This window comes from Astyanax mexicanus, chromosome 18 (assembly GCF_023375975.1).
Source record: "Astyanax mexicanus isolate ESR-SI-001 chromosome 18, AstMex3_surface, whole genome shotgun sequence".
In the NCBI taxonomy this organism is placed as follows: Eukaryota; Metazoa; Chordata; class Actinopteri; order Characiformes; family Acestrorhamphidae; genus Astyanax; species Astyanax mexicanus.
In genome coordinates this window covers 40,399,819-40,426,685 of record NC_064425.1, presented here as the reverse complement: position 1 = coordinate 40,426,685, position 26,867 = coordinate 40,399,819, and the positions used below count along the sequence as shown (strand labels likewise).

The 26,867-nt window shown below is 38.0% G+C and overlaps 1 protein-coding gene across 1 annotated transcript in view; it reads left to right on the top strand.

The window, feature by feature from the left end:
• tep1 (telomerase-associated protein 1) overlaps nt 1–26,867 on the top strand; it is a 64,565-nt gene that overhangs the window by 22,400 nt on the left and 15,298 nt on the right. Inside the window, exons 17-42 of the mRNA XM_049466844.1 lie at nt 457–578; nt 701–775; nt 1,810–1,956; nt 3,107–3,398; nt 4,584–4,705; nt 6,009–6,122; nt 6,891–7,008; nt 7,826–8,014; nt 8,563–8,750; nt 8,888–9,029; nt 10,369–10,548; nt 10,637–10,729; nt 13,227–13,359; nt 14,694–14,853; nt 16,669–16,802; nt 17,840–17,928; nt 18,019–18,133; nt 18,602–18,646; nt 19,400–19,607; nt 19,746–19,866; nt 21,635–21,759; nt 22,016–22,115; nt 23,066–23,221; nt 23,682–23,894; nt 25,071–25,127; nt 25,219–25,351. Coding sequence (XP_049322801.1) covers nt 457–578; nt 701–775; nt 1,810–1,956; nt 3,107–3,398; nt 4,584–4,705; nt 6,009–6,122; nt 6,891–7,008; nt 7,826–8,014; nt 8,563–8,750; nt 8,888–9,029; nt 10,369–10,548; nt 10,637–10,729; nt 13,227–13,359; nt 14,694–14,853; nt 16,669–16,802; nt 17,840–17,928; nt 18,019–18,133; nt 18,602–18,646; nt 19,400–19,607; nt 19,746–19,866; nt 21,635–21,759; nt 22,016–22,115; nt 23,066–23,221; nt 23,682–23,894; nt 25,071–25,127; nt 25,219–25,351 — 3,571 coding nt within the window. The remainder of the gene's footprint in view (nt 1–456; nt 579–700; nt 776–1,809; nt 1,957–3,106; nt 3,399–4,583; nt 4,706–6,008; nt 6,123–6,890; nt 7,009–7,825; nt 8,015–8,562; nt 8,751–8,887; nt 9,030–10,368; nt 10,549–10,636; nt 10,730–13,226; nt 13,360–14,693; nt 14,854–16,668; nt 16,803–17,839; nt 17,929–18,018; nt 18,134–18,601; nt 18,647–19,399; nt 19,608–19,745; nt 19,867–21,634; nt 21,760–22,015; nt 22,116–23,065; nt 23,222–23,681; nt 23,895–25,070; nt 25,128–25,218; nt 25,352–26,867) is intronic.

Here is a 26,867-nt window from a genome sequence, read left to right as displayed (position 1 = left end):
TGTGGTGATGTAGAGCTGAGACGTATTTGGCTGATAGTGTTATGGTCTCAGCTTCTTCTCCGAGAACGACTCTTAGTTCTCTTAGTTCGGTTCAGTTAAACAGTGCTTTATTGGCATGAATGTAACAATCTACACTATTGCCAAAGCATAAAACAGAAAACAAACAAAAACAATAATAATAATAATAATAATAATAATAATAATAATAATAATAACTAATAATAATAATTAACAAAAAGGAAGATTACATACATACAATTACAACATCAGAACCCATTATTATTATTTATAGGATTAACACTTATAATTATTATGAATGATAATTCAAATAGAAGGAAATAAGAGTGTGGAGACTTTATAAATGTGTAATAATAAGCAATAAATAATTAATATTAGAAATTGGTTATAATAATTTATACTGTGTGGTTTTGTCCACACTGGTCTCTCTCTCTGCAGGTGGATAATATAATCCTGCTGAATGATGTGAGTGTGTATTATACAGTAGATCAGGCTGTGGAGAAGTACAGGAAGGAGTCGCTCAGTGATCCTCTACTGGTCAATATCATGATGAGAACCAGGTGAGATGTGGAAGGCATTACTGCCCACAGTGGACAGTGCAGTGCAGTGGGTGGTAATGATGGTGACCAGCGGAGTCTGTATGAACAGTGATGATCTCTTTATTGTGTTTTTTTTTTTTTAGGATGAATAAGTGTCATTCTGAGGGTGGAGACTCCAGAAGTGTGTATCTGAGTGGGTTTAGTGAGCAGATCCTCAGGTAAGAGTTTCTGAACAATGGAGCTGCATTATGATTATTTATAATTAATTATTATCTGATGATTATTTTTTCGATTAGTCGATTAGTCAGCGATTATTTTTGCCATGTCCTCCATCTCTAAAAATGATAGAAACAGCTAAACATGCGATTTAAAAGGCATTTAAATGTCTGGATGTTGTTTGAACGTGGAAAGTTCTGATATTTAGTGATTAAATATGTAACCAGTTGTGTTGAGTGTAACCTGTGAGAGTGATCCATTTACTCATCTCCCGTTACCCTTCTGTCCCCGGCAGTTTGTGTAATGTGATACTTTTAAAATGAACGATTAGTTGACAATGAAATTTATAGTCGACAAATTTAAATAATCGACATTATCGATTATAATGACTAATCATTGCAGCCTTACTGAACAGTTCATCAATATCTTTAATAATGGTGTTTAATAGTTTAATCAAACATTTTTGTTGCACTAAAGAATAGATATATTTCACAGTTTTAGCCAGTAGTGGTTTCAGATGGTCTAAACTGGCCTTTGATGGTAAAGGTGGAAAAAAAATAACACAACCTATACTGGTAAACTTACATCAGTGATGTAATCTTATTATTTAAAACAATTTTTACACATAAAAAGTTTACTTTTTATCCTATTAGAACAGTGGGATCAGTGGTTTACAGCACTAAATAAACCACTGTCTGGCACCAATCTGTTTTTTTTTTTATTTATGCAGTATTGCAAAGAATATATATAAAAGATGATCCGATAACGATACAATACAATGCAAAACAATATAGATACAATACAAAATATAAATATGATGCAGTATCAGTATTAATATGAAATAATACAATATCGCAAATCTCAATACAATACAATATAGGTACACTATTGATAGGATACAATATAGATACAATACAGTAGAGATACACACAATGATTTAATTAAACCATGCTAATGTGTAAGTACACTCTTAGTATAGGTTTGAAGTGTGTGTGTGTGTGTGTGTATGTGTGTGTGTGCGCGTGTGTGTGTGCAGGTTTGTTTCAGAAAGAGGCTCCTCCAGGTTTTTGGATCATGTAGAGAGCATCGACAAGCTGCGCAACATCCCCCCACCAGCAGGTGGCTCCACCAAGCCTGAGAGAGCAGCCGACATCACCCCATTGCCCGTCACTCCTAAACTCAGGTAACTTCATTACCAGAGATCAGCTGCATATGAGAGAGCATGACTAGAAACACACCAGATACTGAAAACAAAGGTTCACATACTTTTACCACTCACAAATACATATGTAATTTTGGATCATTTTTCAACATAAAAGACCAAGTATAATATTTTTGTTGTCTTATCTGTTTAGGTGGGTTTTTTTTTTTTTAGCTACCTTTAGGATTTGTGTGAAAATCTGATGATGTTTTAGGTCATATTTATGCAGAAATATAGAAAAGTTCACATTTTTTGAGTTTGTGTATGATTGTATATGTCCAGTTGGATGGTTGTTTCCTTTTAAGTGTATAGGCTGATGTATGTTAGTCTAATTGCTGAGGATTGTGTAATTTATATCGTATTTTTCGCACTGTAAGGTGGACTTAAAATCCTGTAATTTTCCCCAAAGTCGTCAGTGCTCCTTATGTATGAATTCTACCAGGCAGGTATTAAGGAACGGTAAAAGCACTCCACTAAAGTGCAGTGTTTTACAGAAGTTTCATTTTAGTTCTCGAGCACCAGGGCTGGAGCAGCATTAGCATTAGCTGCTAACCGTGCTAACCGCTAGCTCATTCGCTGTTCAGAGTTAAGTATTATCAGCCTTTAGCCTGCTGCTAACCCCAGCTGGCACTGCTGGAGCAGCATTAGTATTAGCCGCTAGCCGTGCTAAGCGCTAGCTATTTCGCCATTTAGAGGTGAGTATTATTGGGCTTAAGCCTGCTGCTAACTGTAACGACCACTGTTTGGCCATTGAATCAGTCAGAAACCAGGGCTGCTTTTCACTCTCTTTATTCAAAAACATTTTAGGACACACAAATCTTGCAATAGTCTCTCTAGTTTGTAAAATAGTATTTTTCACATAGCATGCATGTGATCTTATAGCTTGTTTTTATAAATTTAATATGATTATAATCCGGTGCTCCTTATGTATGAAAATAGACCAGAAATTTGACAATCATTAATAAAAATACGGTATAGTGTTAATTGTAAAGCGTCCTTGGATGTTTTGAAAGTTATTGTATTGTAAAACTTCTTTCGTTTATTCACTTGTACAAATACTTGTAAAACTACCAGGGATGAATAGAAACACTGGAAACACTATCTTGTCTTTCTCATCTCCTCGTCTCCTCAGGTGGCAAGGGGTTCGTGTTTTTATCTCCTCTACGTTCAGGGACATGCATGCTGAGCGGGACGTCCTGGTGCGGAGCGTGTTTCCGGAGCTGCGGCGCCGTGCAGCTCCACACTGCCTCTACCTGCAGGAGGTGGAACTACGCTGGGGCGTAACCGAGGAGGAGTCTTACCAGGCAATCCAGCTCTGTCTGTCCGAGGTGTGCCGCAGCCAGCTGCTGCTCAGCATTCTGGGAGAGAGATACGGGCAGGTGCCACCTCGACCTACACTTCCTGAGCTTCCTCAGTACACCTGGGTGAGGGTGATTTATCATAAATGGTGCAAATAACAGGAATGTATAGGGTATAATAATTAAACCAGAATAATATTTCTTGTAGGGTGTAAAATACACAGGTAACCAAAACAAATATCTGCTCTGCTTTGCTCAAGTGAGCCGCTGTGATCCTGTGTTAATCTCGTGGTCCACTGAGCCCCATGTTCCCACCCACACATTCCCGACTTCGCTGTTTAAACTGCAGAGCAATGCCACATTGTCAACACACGCAGAAGCAACACGTAGGGATTCAGTCATAGGTTGCCAGGTCTGTATAGACCTCTCAAGGGGGATTCTGACAACAGTTCTAAAGAGAATAATCCTAAAGAGACTCATGTGAGATCATACAGAGAGAAGTTGTTTGGTTTATGGTAAAAACAACTGCAGCATTTACATACTGTTTTGTAATTTACTGCATATGATAAATCATATATTATTTATAATCAGAGTAAAATTCATCGACATTTTTCATTAAAAAAATTGATCTGCAGTTTCACATTTTGTGACTTTTAGTCAAATAAATATTTCCTATCATATATTTTAACGAAGTAAAAAAAAAAAACTTGTAAAAACTTTACAATGGAAAACACAGTTGCACCACTGACTGATTAAAACCCTGACAACAGTCATCCCTCAGATATCCATACCTTTCTTGGCTAATCAGACACACCGTGCGCTCAATGTGCGTACACCCATACTCGTTACACACACACGGACGTGCAGCAGCACACAAACCCAACTTTTACGTCAACGATAATCAGAATAGTAAGTAAAATAATGTTGCCGTTTGCATAACTTTCCTGCTCACACACCTTTACAGCGTGAATGAGCAGGTCAGTTTCCTCTGCTGAGAAGCACAGAAGCTCTGCGCCATTGTCATAGCAATCCGCCAAAGTCAGAGCACACCTGGTGTACTTTTCCCGTCGTTATGATATAAAAGGCACACAGACACAACCTAAATTAAGCTGCATAGTGCACTATTGACAACTCGCCATAAGATCGATTTTTACCTTTTTTATTTCAGTTTAGGATTTAAAGTTTTTGAATGGGAAGCATCTCATGGACTAAATGGACCAATGATTCACCACAAGGTGGCACCATCAGAATTCTCTTAGGGTTAGGATTAGGTGCTTAGTATTAATTATCATGTTTTCCTCTCATTCCCAGCTGAACTCGGCCCCTGATGGGATGTCGATCACAGAGATGGAGATTCGTCAGTTTCAGGCTGTGTATCCAGACTCCGCCCAGGGCAGAATGTTCTTCTACTTCAGATCTCCTCACCTGGCCAGGTACATCTGATATTGCAGCATTTGTTTCTGATAAAGGGGGGTGTAAATCACAGGACATGGGAGAGTGATGCGAAAGAAGCCATTTCTGCAAAAGGTAAAAAAAAGGTATGCAACAGCACAAAAGCACACCGCAGGCGACTCTGTTTGTGGCGTGCTTGCAGAAATGGCTTCTTTCGCATCACTCTCCCATACAGCTTCTCCTTGTGCAAAGTGCGCTGTATTGTTGACCGATGCACAGTGACACCATCTGCAGCAAGATGATGCTGCAGCTCTTTGGAGGTGGTCTGTGGATTGTCCTTGACTGTTCTCACCATTCTTCTTCTCTGCCTTTCTGATATTTTTCTTGGCCTGCCACTTCAGGGCTTAACAAGAACTGTCCCTGTGGTCTTCCATTTCCTTACTATGTTCCTCACAGTGGAAACTGACAGGTTAAATCTCTGAGACAACTTTTTGGATCCTTCCCCTGAACAACTGTGTTGAACAATCTTTGTTTTTAGATCATTTGAGAGTTGTTTTGATGAGCCCATGATGCCACTCTTCAGAGAAGATTCAAATAAGAGAACAACTTGCAATTGGCCACCTTAAATACCTTTTCTCATGATTGGATACACCTGGCTATGAAGTTCAAAGCTTAATGAGGTTACCAAACCAATGTTGTGCTTCAGTAAGTCAGTAAAAAGTAGTTAGGAGTATTCAAATCAATAAAATGATAAGGGTGCCCATACTTTTGCACCGCTCAAATTTTGGTTTAATGCATATTGCACATTTTCTGTTAATCCTGAAATATTACTGTGTCCATCAGTTATTAGATATATCAAACTGAAATGGCTGTTGCAAACACCCAAATATTTAGAACTAAAAATGATTAAGATTAATAGGGGTGCCCAAACTTTTTCATATGACTTTATCTGTGTTACTGAAGATAATAAAAAAAAAACTTCTAAATAATCAAATAAGAGGAATTATGGATTAATTGGTGTCAGAATTTTAAAATGTTTTTCGCCGCAGGTTTACCCTATTGATTTAAATATAGATGCCACCATGTGGAATAATGAAGCGGTAACTTTAGTAAGTACATTTAAATGCAGGGTTTTTTGGGAGTTTAGAGCATCGATGTTTCAATAAAAATACTGATATTTGACCCCACATGTCGCTATGAGACGATACGAAACAATACGATATATTGTGCCATCCTTAGTTCTGATATCTGTACCACTACAGACACCTTTCTAACAGTATCAGTAATGACCTGCTATCTGTTTTAATTTGACCCGCTGTGATGTTTTTTTTGTGTTGGGCTCAGTTCTGTTCCTGTGGAGTGGAGAGAGGACTTCACGTCCGAGTCGAGCCAATCAGCAGCTAAAATGAGCGATCTGAAAGAATGGATCCGGAGCAACCAGTTCAGAGTCACAGAGGAGTAAGAGTGATTTATTTAATCAGGATTATACTCTAGAAAAGTGGGTCGTGACCTAACGACCATGAAAAAATGTGGGTCCCGATTCTTCCAAGTATCACATTTATCTTTGAGGACAGATCTGCACACTCTTGGTATGAGAGGTTATTTTCAGAAGATTTGAGGCTTATTAGAGTAACGTAAAGAGTAACGTCACTACTGCCACTATGATCGGGAGATCGCTGGTTCAAATTCCAGTCATGCAGCTTGTCATCAGCAGCCAGAGCCCTGAGAGAGCACAGTTGGCCTTGCTCTCTCTGGGTGAGTAAAGTAGATGGCGCTCTTTCTCCTCAACACTCGTAGGGTGATGTTGATCAGCGCAAGGCTGCGTCTGTGAGCTGATGTATCGGAACCGAGTCGCTGCGCTTTCCTCCGAGCATTAGAGCTGTGATGCTACTCGACTGACTTCACATGTATCACCAAAAGAGACATGTGCTAATCTTCACGCTTCTTGTCTTGTGGTATCTCCTCTGATGGAGATCTATTGCTAAATAGCAGCTGAATGGGTGTGACAATTGGCTTAGCCAAATTTGATGAGAAAAATGGAAAAGAATTAGAAATGAATCTTAAAAAAATAATAATAATAATTAAATAATCATATCACTGTTATTGTTATTGCAATAAAAATAAATATCGAATTATTGTCCAGCTCTATATACACACATTATGTGCATGCTTCTACTCAAGTCGTCATGCTGTAGTGCTTTTTCATGTATTTGTATGTGTGTGCAGTTACCCGTGTGAGTGGGGCGGGGCTGTGGACGGAAGGCCGTATGTGAAAGGTCTGGAGGATTTTGCGAAAGCAGCTCTGGAGGATCTGTGGGAAGCCCTGGAGAAACTCTTTGTGGAGGTTAGAAATTCTTTATTATTGTTACTATTATTATTATTATTATTATTCTTTATTATTGCTTATCTAAAAAAATGATTAAATATCCATCTTTATATGACACATTTCTATATCATTAATGTCATTGCACCTTGCACTTTGCTCTGTTAATGATTTAATGACTATTAGCAACATCTAATATGTTTAATATGTTTCTTATTGTTTTGTGTTGTTGCTGCTTGATGCCTAAATTTCCTTTGGGTTAAATAAAGTATCTATCTATCTATCTATCTATCTATCTATCTATCTATCTATCTATCTATCTATCTATCTATCTATCTATCTATCTATCTATCTATCTATCTATCTATCTATCTATCTATCTATCTATCTATCTATCTATCTATCTATCTATCTATCTATCTATCTATCTATCTATCTATCTATCTATCTATCTATCTATCTATCTATCTATCTATCTATCTATCTATCTATCTATCTATCTATCTATCTATCTATCTATCTATCTATCATACTATACTATACTATACTATACTATACTATACTATACTATACTATACTATACTATACTATACTAAATCTAACATAGGTTATTTTATTCCCATCTAAATATCCACTATTAAAAGTTTAATCTTAAGAAGAAGAAAGGGTGTTATTAATTATTATGTTGTGATTATGCACATTATTATATTATTATTATTACTACTATTATTATTGTTGTTTCTAATCTTATGCTGGTAAAAAGTGATACTCATAATAAAAAAAGTTTTTTGTTCTTTTCTCTCTTTATTTAATAAGTTGATGTTTTATCTCTGGACAGGAAGTAGACGAGGCTGATCTGATGTCGGAGATTAATGAACAGGAGGTTCATCAGGACGCTCAGCAGCGGCATTTCTACGGCCGGAAGAAACTGGTTTCCTCAGCAATAGAGAAAATTCAGGAGTGCCAGCAGAAAGGAGGCATCCTGCTGGTGGAGGGAGCTCAGGGAGAGGGCAAGACCGCCTTTATGGTAAAAACTGACAATCATTTAATCAGGATTATGAATGAAGTTCAACTTCTATATCTCCTTTCTAGAAACCCAAGGACGCTTTACAATTTACACGTTTTACACACAACTATTCATACTCAGCACTCATCCATACACCAGTGAGAAGCGGCAGCCAATAGTGAACAGCGTACTCTCAACCGGAAACAACCGTCCACCTGGAGGACTGCATCGGGCACTACAGCATTTACCCAGGACAGAGTGCCAATACATATCTGGGCACAGTCATACACACATTTACACACACACACACACAAACTTACATACATGCCACACACTTACACACACACACACACACACCAGATCAATCAAGATCAGGGATTAAGAGTATCCATGATTTTGGACTATTAATAATACAACCTCCCATTAGACATAAGAACTAGATAAATAAAATATATTAAATTACAAAAAATAAATAAAAATAAAATAAAATAAATAAAAGTTAATTTAATATTTCTAATTACTTTTTTTGCTTTATTTCTCTCTCTTCTCTCTCTCTCTCTCTCTCTCAGGCTGGTCTGGCTCACGCGCTCCAAACTCCAGATAAGCGCAGAAAAGTGCCAGTTTGTGATGTCATATCCTATTCCACAGAGGCTAGCCAATCAGCTTCTGGCGTAGAGCACCTCCTACGCTGCCTCATCCAATGGCTGAGGAGGAGGAAACAACAGGAGGAGGAGTTAGTCACTAGCACACCTTACAGGTGAGGTGTTATTAATATTACCATGTTGCTAATAGCAAACAGTCATCGAGAAATCACATGTAGTTTTAGAAATAAATCAATAAAAACGTAGAAATATATAAAATTATGAATAAATATCTGCTGCTGTCTGGTGTCAGGGAGCTGCTGTGTGAGTTCCTAGTTCAGATATCTGAGCTGAAGAGAGGGAATCCTCTAGTGATTCTGGTGGACGGTGCGGACGTTGTGCACGACCCCAGAGGACAAGCTGTTTCTGAATGGATACCACAACACATTCCCAAGGTAAGATACTGTGCGTGAGTGTGTGCGTGAGTGTGTGTGCGTGAGTGTGTGTGCGTGAGTGTGTGTGCGTGAGTGTGTGTGCGTGAGTGTGTGTGCGTGAGTGTGTGTGCGTGAGTGTGTGTGCGTGAGTGTGTGTGTGCGTGCGTGTGTGCGTGCGTGAGTGTGTGCGTGAGTGTGTGCGTGAGTGTGTAAGCGTACTACATCAAGGGAAGTCTGGTTTCAGCTCAACACTGCTTCTTTTATTCTTTTTTTTTTCAATACCACTTTAAAGTAAGACTACTTTATAAAGGATTTATAAACGATTTATAAATGAGTCTATAAATGATCATTAATTACATTGTATATACCTTAAAACCACTAATACGCAGTTACAAAAAATACATAGAAAGGGGAAAAAGGGCCTGTTTGCCAAATACTGATTCCACATTTATTTATACTGTAAATTTTTTTTTTTAGCAATCAGCATTAACATATATGTTAACAACTTTATTTATTTAACTACCCAAATTTAAGATTTATCCAGTAATCATAATGTGGTGTATACTAACATATTACTTCTATTATTTCTATATTATTTTATTAGGTATATTAATGCTGACTGGTAGAAAAGCCAAGGAAGATAAGCATCCAGGCCATCTATTGATGGGTTGTAACTAGGGGTGGGCAATATTATATCGTATACAATATCGTGACACAGAAATATCATGATATTAAAAATCCATATCGTGATAATAGGGCTGTTCTGTCTTAAAAGTAGTCTATTATTTACTGTGAAGCTTTAGGTGTATTTATTGTATAATTGTTTTAGTTTGCAGTTTATATGCATGCACTAAATATTCTGCAATATTTTTGGCTGCATTATATTATTTTATGCTATATTATTTATTTTGCCACATTATGATTATTTTGTTATACTATTATACTATATTCCTGAAATGAATAAATTATTTTAGTTTTCCTATATCGCCAAGTATATCATTATCGCAAAAATACCCTGAAATATCGTGATATTATTTTAGAGCCATATCGCACACCCCTAGTTGTAACTGCTTACTAATAGTTTTACAACATAGTTAATAGCCGATAATAAACTCTTTTATAAACCCTTTATAAACTCTATAAGGGAGCAATATTTTAAAGGGGTACACTTTCTCAATTGTTTAGTGCCTCTGTAAACGTCCTTTAAAATTCTAAATCAGCCAGAAAAGTCCATTCACACTACGAACAAACCGGATCATGATTCAGTTGATCTAGGCTGCAACCATCTCTTTAGTTCAGACCAGATTTTGGCCCTTTTGTACAGAAATAAATGTATTTCTCCTGATTCTCTTTCTCTCAGGGTGTCTGTCTGGTTCTGAGTGTCACCAGAGGCTCCGCCCTCCGCACCACCCTCTCAGGTAAGCAGGGGTGTGTGGTGTTCGGGATGGGTCAGTTATCTCTGCCGGACAGGAAGGAGATTGTGCAGAAGGAGCTGAGTGTGTACGGGAAGAAGCTGAGTGACTCTGCCTTTAATAACCAGGTGAGACTCGGATCTGTCTTCTGATTGGTGGATGAGCGTGTGCAGATAGAGTACAGGAAACTGACCGTCCTGCTGTTTTATTCTGTAGCTTCAGACGCTGCTGATGAAGAAAGGAGCCGTCAGCCCACTCTACCTCCACTTCACCTGCGAGGAGCTGAGGAACTACGCCTCCTTCGAAACGGTGAGATGATGGTGATGATGATGATGATGATCTTGATGATGATGATGATGATGATAGTGGAGGTTTTTCATGTGCTACTGCTTTAAATACTATTATTACAACTGGTAAAAATTAAGTCAATTTTTTATTTATTTTTTTTTATTTTAATTTTTCACTGACCATTCCAGCCATACGTTGCCAATCACGATCATTTCCACCCACTGCACTGTCCACTGGAGATATTGATGATGCTTTCTATGATGAATTTTAAGCATTTTTTTTAGTTTGCCCGCTTACAAAGACAAGAATAGTCTATAATTTTAGGGGTAGGGACATTTTATCAGTGAGAGATAGAATCTAAAAAATAAAATCCAGAAAATCACATTGGATAAATTATATAAATTTATTTGCATTTTGCAGATTTGATCCTCCTACCCATAAAAGACTCCTGTCCACAGATGAGTGCTGCACGATATATTGTTTAAGCATCACCATTGCAATGTGCGCATGTGCAATAGTCACATCGCAGGACGTGTGATGTCACTTAAGGCAGTTAAATCAAACACGTCATCTTGCAATGTTTTGTTACTTGACACAAGAAGTAGATACACAGCGCTGTCTCTGTGTCTGTGTGAGTGACAGGCTGCTGCTGCCTGTGCAAGAAGTGCGAGGGGGAGGCAGGAGTAAACACGAGGCAACCGAATGGCCTTGTTGGAATTTAGCTTTAAGATACATATAATCAAACAGCTTAAATTACTTAAGACATATATATATAGCTTTAAGACACATATAATCAACAGCCTAATTTGCTTTTAATTCATATAACCGAAGCATTAATCCATAGATAAAAGCAGCATGCATAATCATCATTATATTCATATATTTCATTGTTTGTTAGAACTTAATAATTTGATCACAAGTTAGCTCAACCTCAGGGGAACTTTTACGACCTGCAAGTCAACTCGAGGTCAGGAGACTTTTGGCTTGCTTCCTCTTTTCGCATGAGGCCAAAAAAAAAAAAATTAATATATATATATATATATATATATATATATATATATATATATATATATATATATATCATGCACTGATCAATATAAGCACGTACTAATCATGCATACTAATCAATATATATCATGCATTAATAAACGTGATCACGCTTCGGCAGCAATAAATATTAATCAGAGAGTACAGGATTAATCTACAGAGCTCCAGCGAGAAGTTCCTCTTTTCAAAAAGTCTAATGCTGATTGCGACAAAGATTAGATGCTACTAGTTTCGAGAACAACACCGTAATTCCGAGAAGTCAAACGCTGGACGCGACAAGATTAGATCCCGTTCGTTTCGAAAACGCTGATAGAGTCAAGATTAGGTCCCAATAGTTTCGAAAACAACACTTTTAATGAATTCAAAGTTATGTTTGGAAAAAGCAGATGTAAAGCAGGAACTGTCAGTCAGCATGCCAGACAATCACTATAGCAACCGATGTACGTCATAACAGGCTATGAAAGTTGAGTCAGATGAGAGCGAGGTTGAAGAGTTTTGGGGATACTAGGCTGTATGGGTGTACTGCTCTTCCCAGAATTCTGAAATAAATATGAACTTCACTGTTCACTCTCATTCTCCGTGTCGTCTCAATTTCTTTGTATCAACGAACCCGCAGGACAACGGAAGAGATTGTCCACAGCCTCCATCCACATGGTTGGGCACGTGCACCTCAGTCCAGCACAGTTTTGTGCAGATATTTCCAGTTACAGCTGAATTCACGCTTTTAATCCCAGAAAAACGCTCTTATTCACCTTTTAAAAAGCCATTTAAATGCCTGATTTAAGGGCTGATTACTGTAGTTTTGCTGTTTTCCTCTTAATCGGTCTGGACGCGAGACAGACATCACAGGGACTAGATCATAGACCTGCAAAATTCTGCAATGGGCTACAAAACCAAAGTAAGACGCTGAGTGAGAAGGAGGAGACAACTGTTGGCGCAATAGTAAGAAAACGACAGTCAATCAACGTTGATCTGCAGCTCCATGCAAAATCTCACCTTGTGGGGTGAGAGATCATCCTAAAACTACACGGGTGAACTTGTTGTTAATGATCCCAAGGCAGCTGGGACCACAGTCACCAAGAAAAAAACATTTGTAACACATAACGCCATAATGGATTAAAATCCTGCAGTGCTTGCAGGAACCCCCTGCTCAAGAAGGCACACGTGCAGGCCTGTTTGAAGTTTGCCAATGAAAATCTAGATGATTGAGAAAAATTGAGCTCTTTGGCATTAACTCAACTCATCAGTAGGAGAATGGTTGGAGCCATGTACCATAAAATTCTGAGTGACAAAATCCTCTTCTCCACCAGGGCATTAAAAAATGGGTCGTGGCTGGGTCTTCCAGCATGACAATGACCCAAAACATACAGCCAAGGCAACAAAGTAGTGGCTCAAAAAGAAGCACATTAATGATATTGATGATTGTGGTGATGATGATGACGATTAATATGATGATGTTTTCTTTTTTCAGATGAAGAGGAACCTGCAGACTCTTCCTCCGTCTCTGTGTGAGCTGGTGCAGCACAGTCTGCTCAGGCTGCAGTCTCAATACGGGGCGGCGGGGCTGGACTGGACCCTGGCGGCGCTGACCGTCAGCTCTACAGGTACTGACACTTTAAACATCATCATGGAGCATGGAACGGATTTAACATCATTAAACTCACCAAAACGGCATTATTAAAGCCAAGTGTATTATATACATATTTATGTTTTTTTAAACTTGCAACATTGGATAATGCAACATCAGTCTAATCATTTAATAACCAATTACATTAAATAATGAATGCATCATATCTATTCGTAACAATAAAATATAGTACATTAAAAAAATAGCATTAATGAATTACAGAAAAAAAAATAATTCAAAACACTTGCATCCAAAAAGTTACATACAGTTTTTTTTTTGTTTTGTTTTGTTTTTTTTAAGTTGTTTTTAAGTTGAAAATTACCCAATTTTAAATCCAACAAATGTGCGTCTTATGCAAAGTATGTATTATTTTTTAACATTCAGTAATAGGGGTGGGACAATTTATCGATATTGTGATATATCACATTGTTTCAATCATATCGTATCGATACTTGGCATCAACTTTGGATATATTTATTGAAACATAGGCCTGGGCCTGTCACAATAATTGCAATATTGATTTATCACACATTAAATGAACATGACCTCAATCATTTTTGATAATAGTGATATCGTCTATTGTATGTTTTTGTATTTGTATGTTTGTTCACATATATAACAGTGAACAGTATTTTAGACAATCAGGCTTCAATAACTGTCTGAGTAATAATCCATACTCACAATGTGGACTAAAGTATGAGAAGAAATAAGTATATAACTTATATAACTTATTATTTATATAATTAAATGATTAATTAAAATGTAGTTGTCTCTAAGTAAAATTGTATAATTTGTTTTTATATGCTATTCTGTTATCATTATGGCAGTGGCATATAATAGTCTTAAAATTACAAAAATATCGTGGATCGCAATAATTTTTGGGACAATATATCGTCCACAAAAAAATCCTATTGTGACAGGCCTATAATAGGCGCTATAAACTTTTTAAAACTCGCCCCAATTACACTTATTTTACAAATTGTACTGCTTTATTATTCCACATGATGGCGCTAATTAAATGAATATAGTTAAGTAAATGAATAGCGCTCAGTAATAAATTAATAGAGAAAACCTGCAGTAAAGAATATTGGTTGCGAAATTCAGTGAAGCCAGAATTCCTGGTTTTTAATTAATTAGGAGTATTTTATCCTCTTCAGTAACACAGATCCTGTAAAGTATTGTAGAGAATTGTCTTGTGATATATCAAATATCACAGAATCACAGAACTGGTGATGATAATGTGATATTAGGAGATGCCCTAATCCGTGATGGGTCAGAAGTTAAAATATCATCACTCTACTGTCTCTGCAGGTCTGAGGGAGAGAGATCTGTACGCTGTGCTGAACCTCTGCAGTGACCTGATCTCCACACAGGGTCAGCTCACCTGGAACAGAGCGCTCACAGCGGCCCGGAGCCCGAGGAGCCGTGTGCCCATGGCGCTGTTCTCTCAGCTGGCACAGGGTTTACAGGGGTGAGTTATGTTATATGTTATGTCATATAGCAAAGAAAACTTGAGTTATGATGCAGTTAACAGCTGTGCTGAATTTCTTATCTTTTAATGTGTTTGAGAGCATCAGTTGTAAAGTAGTGAAGAGGTAGAGTTTCAGGCAGGGGCACAACTACATACTTAGTAGTATCTGCGCCCCCGGGGGGAGAGACACGTTTTATAATCATCGGGGGGGGGTTGGGGTGTTTGGGGGGGGGGAGAAACGTTTTATAATCATGGGGGGGGGGGGGGGGTAGCCTCACCTGCAAACACTGCATGGCTTCTATGATATGCTTCATTCTTTAACCACGTTTTAAAATCGGCAGCTGGTGGGGGGTGCTGGGCAGGTGGAGAGATATGTTTTAAAATCGTCGGGGGGGAGGAGAAATTGTTTTAAAATCATCGGGGGGGGGATTTATCAGCGAGGGTGGAGATACGTTTTAAAATCGGGTGGGGGGGGTGGAGAGAGATACGTTTTAAAATGATCAGGGGGGGGGTGTTCGTTTTAAAATCACAAGGGGGGGGGGTGGAGGTACGTTTTTTTTAAATCATCAGCATCCTTTCCCACCGCACTCCGCAAACCAGCAAGCTGATTGGCTGTTTCTCCGGAGAGGGAATTTATTTGGGGCTTTCATTTGGCGCCCCCTCTACTGCAGCGCCCCTATGCGCCCATAGGCTGCATACCCCCTTTTTGCGCCACTGGTAACAGGCATACAGTGAATAGCTCTATTTGATTAATGTTCTAATCCAGATTATGGCAATACATTTTTTTTTGGATTGACTGGACCTTAAGTTCAGTCCCAAAGCCTATCAAAAAAGTTATGATGGGGCCGTCGAGTGGTCCAGCGGTCTAAAGCGCTGCCACTATGAGCGGGAGGTCGCAGGTTCGAACCCCCGCTCATGCAGCTTTGCCATCAAGCTGCCAGCGCTCAGAGGGAGCAAAAATTGGCCCTGCTCCCTCCGGGTGGGTAGATGGCGCTCTCTGCCCACATCACTCATAGGGTGATGTCCACAGCACAGGGCGTCTGTGAGCTGATGTATCAGAACCGAGTCGCTGCGCTTTCCTCCGAGCGCGCTGTGATGCTGCTCAGCAATGCTGCATCAGTAGCAGCTCGAAAAGAAGCGGTGGCTGACTTCACATGTATCGAAGGAAGCATGTGCTAGTCTTCACACTCCTGGTGTGTTGGGGCATCACTAGTGATAGGGGGAGTCCTAATGAGTGTGTTGAGTAATTGGCCTTGTAAATTGGGGAGAAAATGGGAAAATTCTAAATATAATATAATTATAATTATGATGAGTGTTCGAAATTATGTCAACGTTTCATGATCAATAGACAAATGTAAATTCTTCAGCATTTCTGTTCACCTCTATGTATAAGTTATAAGGTGTTTTCTTGTGAGTGAGGCTGACTGAACACTGGCCACAGTGCTCATACCAGGGTAATGTGAATTATTGGAGATGTGAAGTAGGGGTTATGATTGTGATGAGTGGTGTCTGGCTACAGTCAGGTGACTTCCTTTGTGGTGCAAATCCCATGAATCCATGGATACCAGTTATCAACATTGCTCTGGTGCATGCTGGTGATGGTTTCATATTGATGAAAGTTTAATCTCACAGCATGGATTGGGCCCAGAGGTCCATCTAAAAAGTTCCAGTAAGTGGTGTGTGCTGCACATTCAGCGTGTAGCGTAGAGCTCCACTGGCACCCAGTAGCCTCACCTGCAAACACTGCATGGCTTCTATGATATGCTTCACTCTTTAACCACAGTGTTCCCTTGTTCTTCTCTTTGTTCGCTTCAGTTTGATCCGTCCGTCTCTCTCTCATGAGCCCGACGAGCCCCTGACCCTGACCCACCCGGATGTGAAGCTGGCGTTTGAGCAGCTGTATCTCTCCACTGATCAGGACAGAGCCAGAGCACACCTATTACTGGCAGGTAATGACCAGACCTGTCAATATTAACACATACGATTATCACAAATTAATCACATGACTGAGATTACAGAGCGTGGTGATGGACCATTGTGATTTATTGCTATTACTTTTTAAGCAATTGACGACAATAATATAAATTTCATTCAGTTTTGCCACCTAAACATTAATTCCTTAATTACTTAATTCCTCCAGACAGGGATAAGAGTGTGAATACAATCAAAGGGTTTTATTAAACAAGGGTAATCCAAAATTGTAGTCAAAAACAGGCACAGTCAAAACCAGAAAACAAAAATGAAGAGCAGAGAAAATACAAGGAATGGTGAGCCAGTCCAGGTCGATAACACAGAAAAGCAGTATAAAAAACAAGGCAAAATTGTGATCAAAATTACTTAAATGGGTCAAACACAGAATAAACAGTAGATGGGAACCAAAATCTAGTATTAGTCATAAGTAAGTAAAGTGAATTCACAGTGAGAGGAACAGGTAAAATACCCTGCTCTGGAAGGTGTCATGTGATCAGTCATGTGAGTCATGGAATTATTATTATTATTGAATTTCAAACCACCTCCAAATGTAGATTAGCTTTGATTTGCAAAAATCAAACTTCAATCTGGATATAATCTAAATGTGACAGAAATCTGATTTGTTGTGCTTTCTATTTGTTCAGACTATCAAACCTCAATCTGAATATAATCTAGGTATTCCAAATATCAGTTTTTATGTGTTTTTTAACTGTTCAGACTATTAAACATCTATCTGGATATAATCTAGATGTTCCAAAAATAATATTGAATGTGTTTTATGGCTCTACAGACTTACAAAAAAAAAAATCAATCTGTATGTAAAAAAAAATCAGATTTTATGTGTTTTTGGCTATTCAGACTATTAAACTGGATGTAATCTAGATATGCCTGAAGGCAGATTTGGTTTAGCAGTATGAACACAGCCTGAGTTGGACCTATTGCTGATACAGAAGTAAAAGTGTAATACAGTGTAAAAGCGTGTAATGGTCTAATTGTGTAATAATATTTTGTGCAGCTCACCTGTGGGTGCGGTCGGACCCTCTAGGTAACGACACATTTCTTCACTGTGAGGCAGATGCTCTGCTGCATCTTCCTGCTCATCTGGTCAGTTCTTTTCTTTATGATTTAAAAGCCTCAGCTCCTTTAGGATCATGAACTGCTTAAATCTGATCATTTTGTTGTTATAATTTACAGATGGAGAGTTCTCAGTGGCAGCCCCTGCTCCTACTGCTCTCTAGTTACTACTTCCTGTTCGCCAACGTGCTCCATGGACTCCTGCACTCTCTACTGGAGACGTACATCCTGTTTGGTAGGATAATTATTAATGAATAATTACGTGTTTTATCCTAAATGAATCTTTCTGTTGGGTGATTATGAGAATTCTGTGCCTTTTTTTGACCCTCATAACTTTTTAAAGCTTTAAATTATTTTCGCATATTTATAAGACAAGTGCTCCCTATTAAAGTAATAGTTTAATAAATTCATCCCTGGTCATTTGAAGGTCTTTATATTAAGATTAATATTTTTTTAAATATTATTTTTATATTTTAATATGCAATTTCCACAATTTAATTTGAGCCTCAAGATTCTTTAAATTGCTTAACCTGTATTTATTAATAAATGACGCAAAATAAATACAATTACCTAAAAAATATACATTTTTTGTCCCATTTGTCAATACATTTTGTCAAATTTATTGTAGTCCTTAATAAATTCAGATAGTTTGCTGCACAGTTTGCCGTTCTTCATATCTGTTTCTCTTCTTTAATTCTATTAGCAAAGAGAACTGAAGCTGAGCAGCAGAGCTGGACTGAAACATCAGGTTGGCAGCTTTCATCTTTCAATTTTTTATAAAAAAAGAAACTAAATGTTAAAATATATTATTACATCATAAATCTATTTAAATTCTATCTGGATGATTTTGGAAAATTGTTTTAAAGTCAGTGACATACATTTACAAGTAGTGACTTATTGAAATTCTCATTGTCCACATAGGGGAGTCATAATGTTACCCAGCAGATGACTTGTCTCTCCAAACCATCACTGATTGGTGGAAACTTCCCACTAGACCTCAAGCAGTTTGGACTGTGTGTCTCTCCACTCTTCCTCCAGACTCTGCTCCCTTGATTTACAAATGAAATGTAAAATTTACTGATGATCAGTGATGGTTTGGAGAGACATGTCATCTGCTGGTGTTGATCCACTGTGTTTTATTATCTAGTCTAAAGTCAGTGCAGTTTTGTTTTGCCTCTGCTGACAACTTTTATGAAGATGTGGATTTCATTTTCCAGCAGGATCTGGCACACTGCCCACACTGCCAAAAGTAGCAATTGGTCTTTATATAATATTCTAATTTTCTGAGACACTGATTTTTGGGTTTTCATTGGCTGTAAGCCGTAATCATCAACAATAAAATAATATTTTACATTTAAAAGAGTTTCACATTTTGAACTGAATTACTAAAATAAAGTAACTGTACAATGATATTCAAATTTTTTTGAGATGCGCTTGTATTGTGCAGCCCTAATTCAGTTGCATTTAGCAATTCACATCTCCCTCTGTAAATCTTCCACAGGTGATCTAAAGGAGCTTCAGGCCTGTCACTCATTTCTGAAGCGCCACGCCCCTCTCCTGTCCTGCTGGCCGCGGCTGTTTGTGCAGCAGGCTCTGAACGAAGCGGCCGGCTCGTCTGCTCACGCCTGGGCTCGCACGCTGGTGGAGGAGGGAGGAGTGAACGCAGTCAGGAACCTGAACAACACCGACGGCCCTCAGCTGGAAACTGGGTAAAACTAACCTGATATGAATTCATTAGGACATTCTGTGTGTGGTAATATATATATAGATATGTGTGTGTGTGTGTGTGTGTGTGATTGTCTGATAGTATCTCAGTTGTGTGTAACTGCTGGTTCTGATTGGTGCAGAGAGCTGGTGTCCACCTTCCAGGCCGAGCCGTCCTGTGTGGCTCTGAGTCCGGGGGGAGGGTGTGTGGCTGTGGGGACGGAGCAGGGAACCATACACTTCATCCACACACACACCAACCAGGTACCACCATCTGATCTCGCACACACACACACATTACACTGTGTGTAGTTTAGTCTCAGTATAAATACAGCTGTTCTGTGAAGTGAACAAACAGCATCATAAAGACCAAGGAACGCACCAGACAGGAAGCAGGGTGAGGTTATAAAACATATTCCAAGCTTTGAGCATCCCAATGAGCACTGTACCACAATCCATCATCCAAAAATTGAAAAACTATTTCTACAAACCTACCAAGACATGGCCATGGTCCACCCAAACTGACTAACCGAGCAAGGAGAGCACTGGACAGAGAAGCAGCCAAGAGACCCATGGTCACTCTGGAGGAGCTGCAGAAATCCACAGCTCAGGTGGGAGAATCTGTCCACGGGATACTGTAAATCGTGAACTCTGCTAATCATAAGAAGTGTCATTTGCAGTTTGTAGCCACAAGCCATGTAGAGAACACAGTAAACATGTGGAAGAAGGTGCTGTTTTGGGCTAAATGCAAAGTGCTATGTGACAACACCATCCCCACTGTGCAACATGGTGGTGGCAGCATCATGGTGTAAAGATGCTTTTATTCAGCAGGGAAAGAGAAGCTGCTCAGAGTTAATGGGAAGATGGATGGAGATAAATACAGGGCAATCCTGGAAGAAAACCTGTTGGAAGCTGCAAAAGACTTGAGACTGGGAAGGAAACTGGGATTGACCTTCCAGCAAGACGATGACCCTAAATATACAGCCAGAGCTACAGTGGAATGGATTAGATCAAAGAATATTCATGTGTTAGAATGACCCAATCAAAATCTTGACTTGCTTCTGTGTCAAGACATAAAAATTGCTGTTCACAGAAGCTCTCCATCCAACCTGGCTGAGCTTCAGCTGTTTTGTAAAGAAGAATAAGCAAAAATCTCAGTCTCTAGATGAGCAAATCTGGTAGAGACAAATCTTAAAAGAAGCTGAATCTACTAAGTCAGGGGTGCCCAAACTTTTTTTGTTGGGGGCCAGAAGGAGAAATATATTAGAAGTCACGGGCCACAGACTCTGTAATAAAACAAATAATGAAATATACCCCTTTAAATAATATTTTTTTCCTGATTACTTTCATTTACACACCATTTTACTTGACTTACTATCTATCTTTGACAGTGTTGTGTAAAGTAAGATTTTTTAAATTGATGTTTAATTTCATGATGTCTCTTAATATAAAACTCCTTAATTACAGCAACTTTTAGTCTCTTTGGCCCGTTTTCCGCGCTAGAAATGCGCACTCTCTCCGCTTTTAGACTCTTTGCCTCGTTTTCCGCGCTAGAAATGCGCACTCTCTCCGCTTTTAGACTCTTTTGCCCCATTTTTCTGCGCTAGAAATGCGCACTCTATCCGCTTTTAGACTCTTTGGCCCGTTTCTGACACCTAGCGTTCAAACTCACATTATAAAAACCTGCTTAACAGCGGGCCAACTTTCATTCTATTTCTAAAATACTTCGCGGGCCGCTCCAAAAAAGGAAACGGGCCGCAAATGGCCCGCGGGCCGTAGTTTCGACACCCCTGTACTAAGTATTGAATCATTTATTTTCACTTCACATTTCTGTGCTTTTACTTAAAATCTCAATAAAATAGATTTAATGTTGTGGATGTAAGATGACAAAATATGAAAAAGCAGTACAGTAGCACACTCAGGACTCTTCTGTCGCCCCCTTGAGTTCTGGAGGTGTTAAATCTGCATCTTTGCATCTTTGCATTTTTGCATTGAGTGTGATGATCATCTTCACGTCTGTCTCTCTAAACAGGAAGTGAAGTCACTGGTCAGTAACTGTGATGGCATCTCCAGCTGTGTGTTTCTGGATGACGGATTTCTAAGCACCACATCATATGATGGGCAGGTGGAGGTGTGGGATATTAACAGTGGCAGCAGGTGAGGATCCAAAAAACATCCACTGCAGGATAAAGCATATGAAAACTTGTATACACTACCAGTCAAAAGTTTTAGAACACCTCCATTGTTTCCTTTATTTATATCACTTTATCTGCCAGGGCCTTAATAAAAACAAATGAACTAAAAACTTTGACAGCCCAACATTACAATAATGAGGTCCTGCAGACAGTAACCCCGCCTTTTCCAAACACAATTCAATGCCCAGTAACCAGTGTTTCTGTTCTGTTTCCTAAAGGACTGTCCACCTGAACGCCCACTCCAACAGGATCACAGGATGTGATGTCAGCTCAGATAAGAAGCACTTTGCCACAGTCTCTTTAGACTCCAATCTGAAGGCAAGAGCACACATTCCCACATTACACAAGCAGAGCACATACTGTATATACCATTCCCCACTTCATCTGAATACAGACCACACCCACTTTCCTCTTCTGTACTCAGTGTGTGATAGTCTATATATATATTCACCTGCGTACACAGTACATTCTGTATATTCTGTAAAGTACAATGCCAGTCAAATGTTCAGACACACCCTTTTTCATTCAGTGATTATTATTTTCTACATTGTTTATTAATGAAGACATCACAACTATGAATTAATGCCAATAGAATTATGTAGTAAATGAAGAAAGTATTACACAAACCAAAATATGTTTTAAACTTTAGATTCTTCAGATTTTTAGAGGCTGGAATAGTTCTCATTGTGCATGTTGAAATGCTCTTACTTTCACTATTAAACATATCTCTGAATTTTTTTATTTGATTTCATTTTACTAAACGTTTAAATGATCGCTGATGTTTCCCCACTTTCTATCCACTTTGTAATAATGCATTAGACAGTTCTTAACTCAATTTTAGTAGTTTCACCTTAGATCTCAGTGGATATTTTTTTCTGTTTGATGCATGTCATTAATTTGACCCTTCTGAAATAAAACAACTTATCTTTTCCATGATCACATAATCACAATGTCTTTCCACGCGGTTGTTTAACAAATGAGAAGCTACTCACTGCATCAGTTAGGATTAAATAATGTAACCAGATAAAACATAATTATACTCATGCAGTAATTTTCCAATAGGAAGCTTCTGTCTGTTTGCTTAGTTAAATACAGGTGGTGATATTTTTTTGGGCCAGGCAGTGTATATTATATTATACCTACTATATCAGTGCTTTTTAAAATATTTAAAATATAATGTTACATAACACTTTGATTAAGAGTAATTGAATTAATTGTTAGTATTAGCTGTGCAGTGTTGTAATATGTCATAATGGTTGTGTGTACAGGTGTGGTCGTCTCAGAAGGGAAAGCAGGTGGTGTCTCTGCTCACCCCCTGCCCTCTAAACTGTGTGACCTTTGACCCTGAGGGAGGTATGCTGGCGGTGGGCTGCTGGGACAGAACGGTGCGAGTGTGGAACTGGATCAAACAGGAAAGATGGACGGTGAGGGAGGAGCCAAATGTTGGAATGGAAATGAATAAAAAAAAAAAGTCAATAAAAAAAAACATATATATATATATATATATATATATATATATATATATATATATATATATATATATATATATATATATATATTCAGATAAATCCTGATTAATTACACATTTTCTCTAAAAATGTAAATAAAAAAAGTATTTATTTTAATGAAAAATATGATTGTATTAGTTTTTAAACTGTCATTATTTAAAAAGTATAAATGCTTGTATTTGGGCCTTTTTTCTAGATTTAATGTTTTTTAAAAGATCATATTTTAATGTGTTGAGTGAAAGTTTAAAAGCGAGCTGTAGCATCAAACATGAGGAAGCCCAGACAAGCTTTAATGGAAGAAAATTAATAAATTGTGCTATATTTCACTCTCTCTTTTCTCTCTCTCTCTCTCTCTCTCTCTCTCTCTGTCTCTTAGACTCTCTCAGGTCATCAGTCGTCGGTGCGCAGTGTCTCGTTCTCTCCCTCCTCCTCTCTGCTGTGCTCTGGTAGTCTGGATGGTGAGGTGCTTCTGTGGTCATCCTCTGGCTTGGCCTGTGTGGGGCGCTATCAGGCTCACCGTGGCTCTACTGAGGCCCTGAGTTTCCTGCCTGGAGGAGAAACACTGCTGAGTGCTGGACACGATGGCATGGTGAGGAAACCTGTAGACCTATAAACCTGTATACAGTATATATCGCCCCCTATATTCATCTAGTGTATTACAGTCTGTCAGAATGAGCCTGTGGATCATACGAGAAATATAGGCTATTATAGAGTGCCCCCTACTATTTATGTGGTAAATTACAGTCTGTCAGAATAACAGAGCATATGAATATTGTAGAGTGCCCCCTACTTTTCCTGTAGTGTATTGCAATCTGTCATTCAAATTTTGGACTATGAAGAAAAAAACATATAGAATTATTTAGTAAATAAAAACTGTTAAGCAAACAAGATAAATAAATTATGCTTTATTTTAGATTATTTAAAGTTTAGATGACAGTTTAGCTTATCTTGGCTGGATTTACTCAGTCAGCTTTATGAGGTAGAGGAATTCAGGCTTTCAGTTAACAGCTGTGCTGAAATAGTAAAGAGTTAATTACTTGAATTTCTTGTCTCTTAATAAAGTGTTTTAGAGCATCAGTTGTAAAGTTGTGAAGAGGTAGAGTTACAGGTATACAGTGAATAATAGCTCTATTTGAGTAATATTCTAATCCAGATTATGGCAAGAACTACTCAACTAAGTAAAGAAAAAAATACTTTAAGAAATGAAGGTCAGTCAATCTGAAACATTTCGAGAACTTTAAAAGTATCCTAAAGTGCAGTCACCGCAAAGACCATCAAAAATGTTATGATTAAACTGGCTCTCATCAGGACTGGTTCAGGAAAGGAAGAGCAAGAGTTATCTCTGTTGTACAGGATAAATTAATCCACAATTTAACAGCTCCTCAGATAAGAGCTCCTAAATGCTTCACAGAGTATTTTGGTTTGTTTAACACTTTTAAGTAACTACATGATTCCTTATGTATTTCTTCATAGTCTGGATGACTTCAGAGTTCATTTACAATAAATGTACTTTTTATGGTAATTTACGTGTAAAATGAAAGTTCCATATGGACCCCCCTGAATTTGGAGACTGTTCAGAGCAGCCAAAGATGGCAAAATGCTAAAAAGCCATTTATTATTTAATGCATGTTGCTTTATTTGTATTATTCTTAAAGCCACTTGAGCAGAATATAGACTAGAATATAGAATGTGATCAGTGATGATCAGATATGTATCAGTATGTTGGTGTGTAGTTTTTAATCAAATCTGTGTGTTGTGTGAACAGGTTCAGTTGTGGTCTGGAGGTCTGGGGTGCTCTGTTTCTGTGCTGGGAGAGGAAACGGTGATATATTAAACACACACGTTTTTAAACTCTTTATTAATTTTTTGACAATAATGTTGGTGGTGGTGAGACTGATTTCTCATCATTACAGAAAGCGGTGAAGTCGAGTGTGTCCAGAGCTGCAGCAGTCTCTGAAAGTGCCGCTCTCTCTGTGGCTGGAGCTCATGGATACGCTGCTGTGGGATATCATGGAGATGGTATCAGACTGTTTGAGCTGAAATCAGGTAAAGAGATGCCTCAAAAGGAGAACTGTTAGAACATTATTTTCATTTTCATACAGGTAATAAGTCTTAGTGGATACTGAGCAGTTTAGATTCTGAATAATTCTTAGTAGGCATTTAATAGTTGGGATAGATACTGATTAAATAATATTATATAGTTCATATTGGATAATAATTCATTCGTAGTGGATACTGAATAAGTTATAATTAGATACTGAATAATACAGAGTGTATACTAAGTAATTGATAGTCAATTCTGAATAATTTTAGGAAGTAGAGTATACTGAATACTTTAGGGCAGATAGTAAGTGTCACGGTCTCGCTCTGTTCCCCTGTGTTTCTCCTGTAATTTTCCGTCACGTGTGTCTAATTTGTAGCTCCGCCCCTCGTTACCTGTCTCCCCAGGTGTTCATTGTTTCTTGTTTAGTATATATAGTACCTGTTAATCTACGTTTGCTGTCGGTCTTTGCACCTTCCAACGTTGTCTGTCTCGTCACGTCCTAGCTCTAGTTTTGCCACGTTTCTAGTTCTTTGTTTAGTTTGTATTATTTGCTTATATCTCTTGTTTGTTTATATTCCTTGTTTTGTTCATATTTACGTATTTATCCTTTGTATATATATCCCTAGCCCTGTTTTGTACTTATCTGTTTAGTTTAGCTCTTTGTTAGTTTTCCCTGTATTTCCAGCGATATACTGAGCGTTCTTCTTTCGTCTATATTACCCGTGTATGACCTTTGTTTTGTTCTTTTTCGACTACGTTTCTGCCTTACCCTTTTGTTCTGTTTGGTTTGTGATTTTCTGGTTTATTGAACTCTGCTTCTGTCTTATGGTTTCGTTTTCGGTTTGTGATTCGGCTCTGATGTTTTGGTTGGTTGTTTTTCTGGCTTTGACCCACGCCTGTTATCAGACTACGCTATCAGCTTACGTGCTTTTGTAATAAAGCCTCGTTTTGTTTTTACCGCGAGCGTCTGACTCCCGTCTGTGGCGTTACAGTAAGTAATTCATAGTGGATACTGAAAAATAGAATATATACTAAAAAAACCATAGTGTATATTGAAAAATTTAGAGAAGATACTAAATAATTAATATTGTATACTTAATTATTTAGAGTAGATACTGAGTAATTTAGAGTAGGTTATAATAATTAATCATGGATACTAAAAAAAATAACGAAGATGCTGAATAATTTAAAAGAGGTACTGAATATTTTTGAGTGGATACTGAATAATTCATAGTGGATACTACATAATTCATAGTAAATACTGAATAATTCATAGTGGATACTACATAATTCATAGTGAGTACTGAATAATTAATTGTGGATACTACATAATTCATAGTAAATACTGAATAATTCATAGTGGATACTGAATTAATTATTGTGGACACTAAATAATTTAAAGTAGACACTAAGTAATTTAGAGTAGATCCTAATAATTAATTGGGAATACTGAATCATTTAGAGGAGATACTAAAACAAATCATAGTGGATACTGAATAATTAATAGTGGATGCTTAA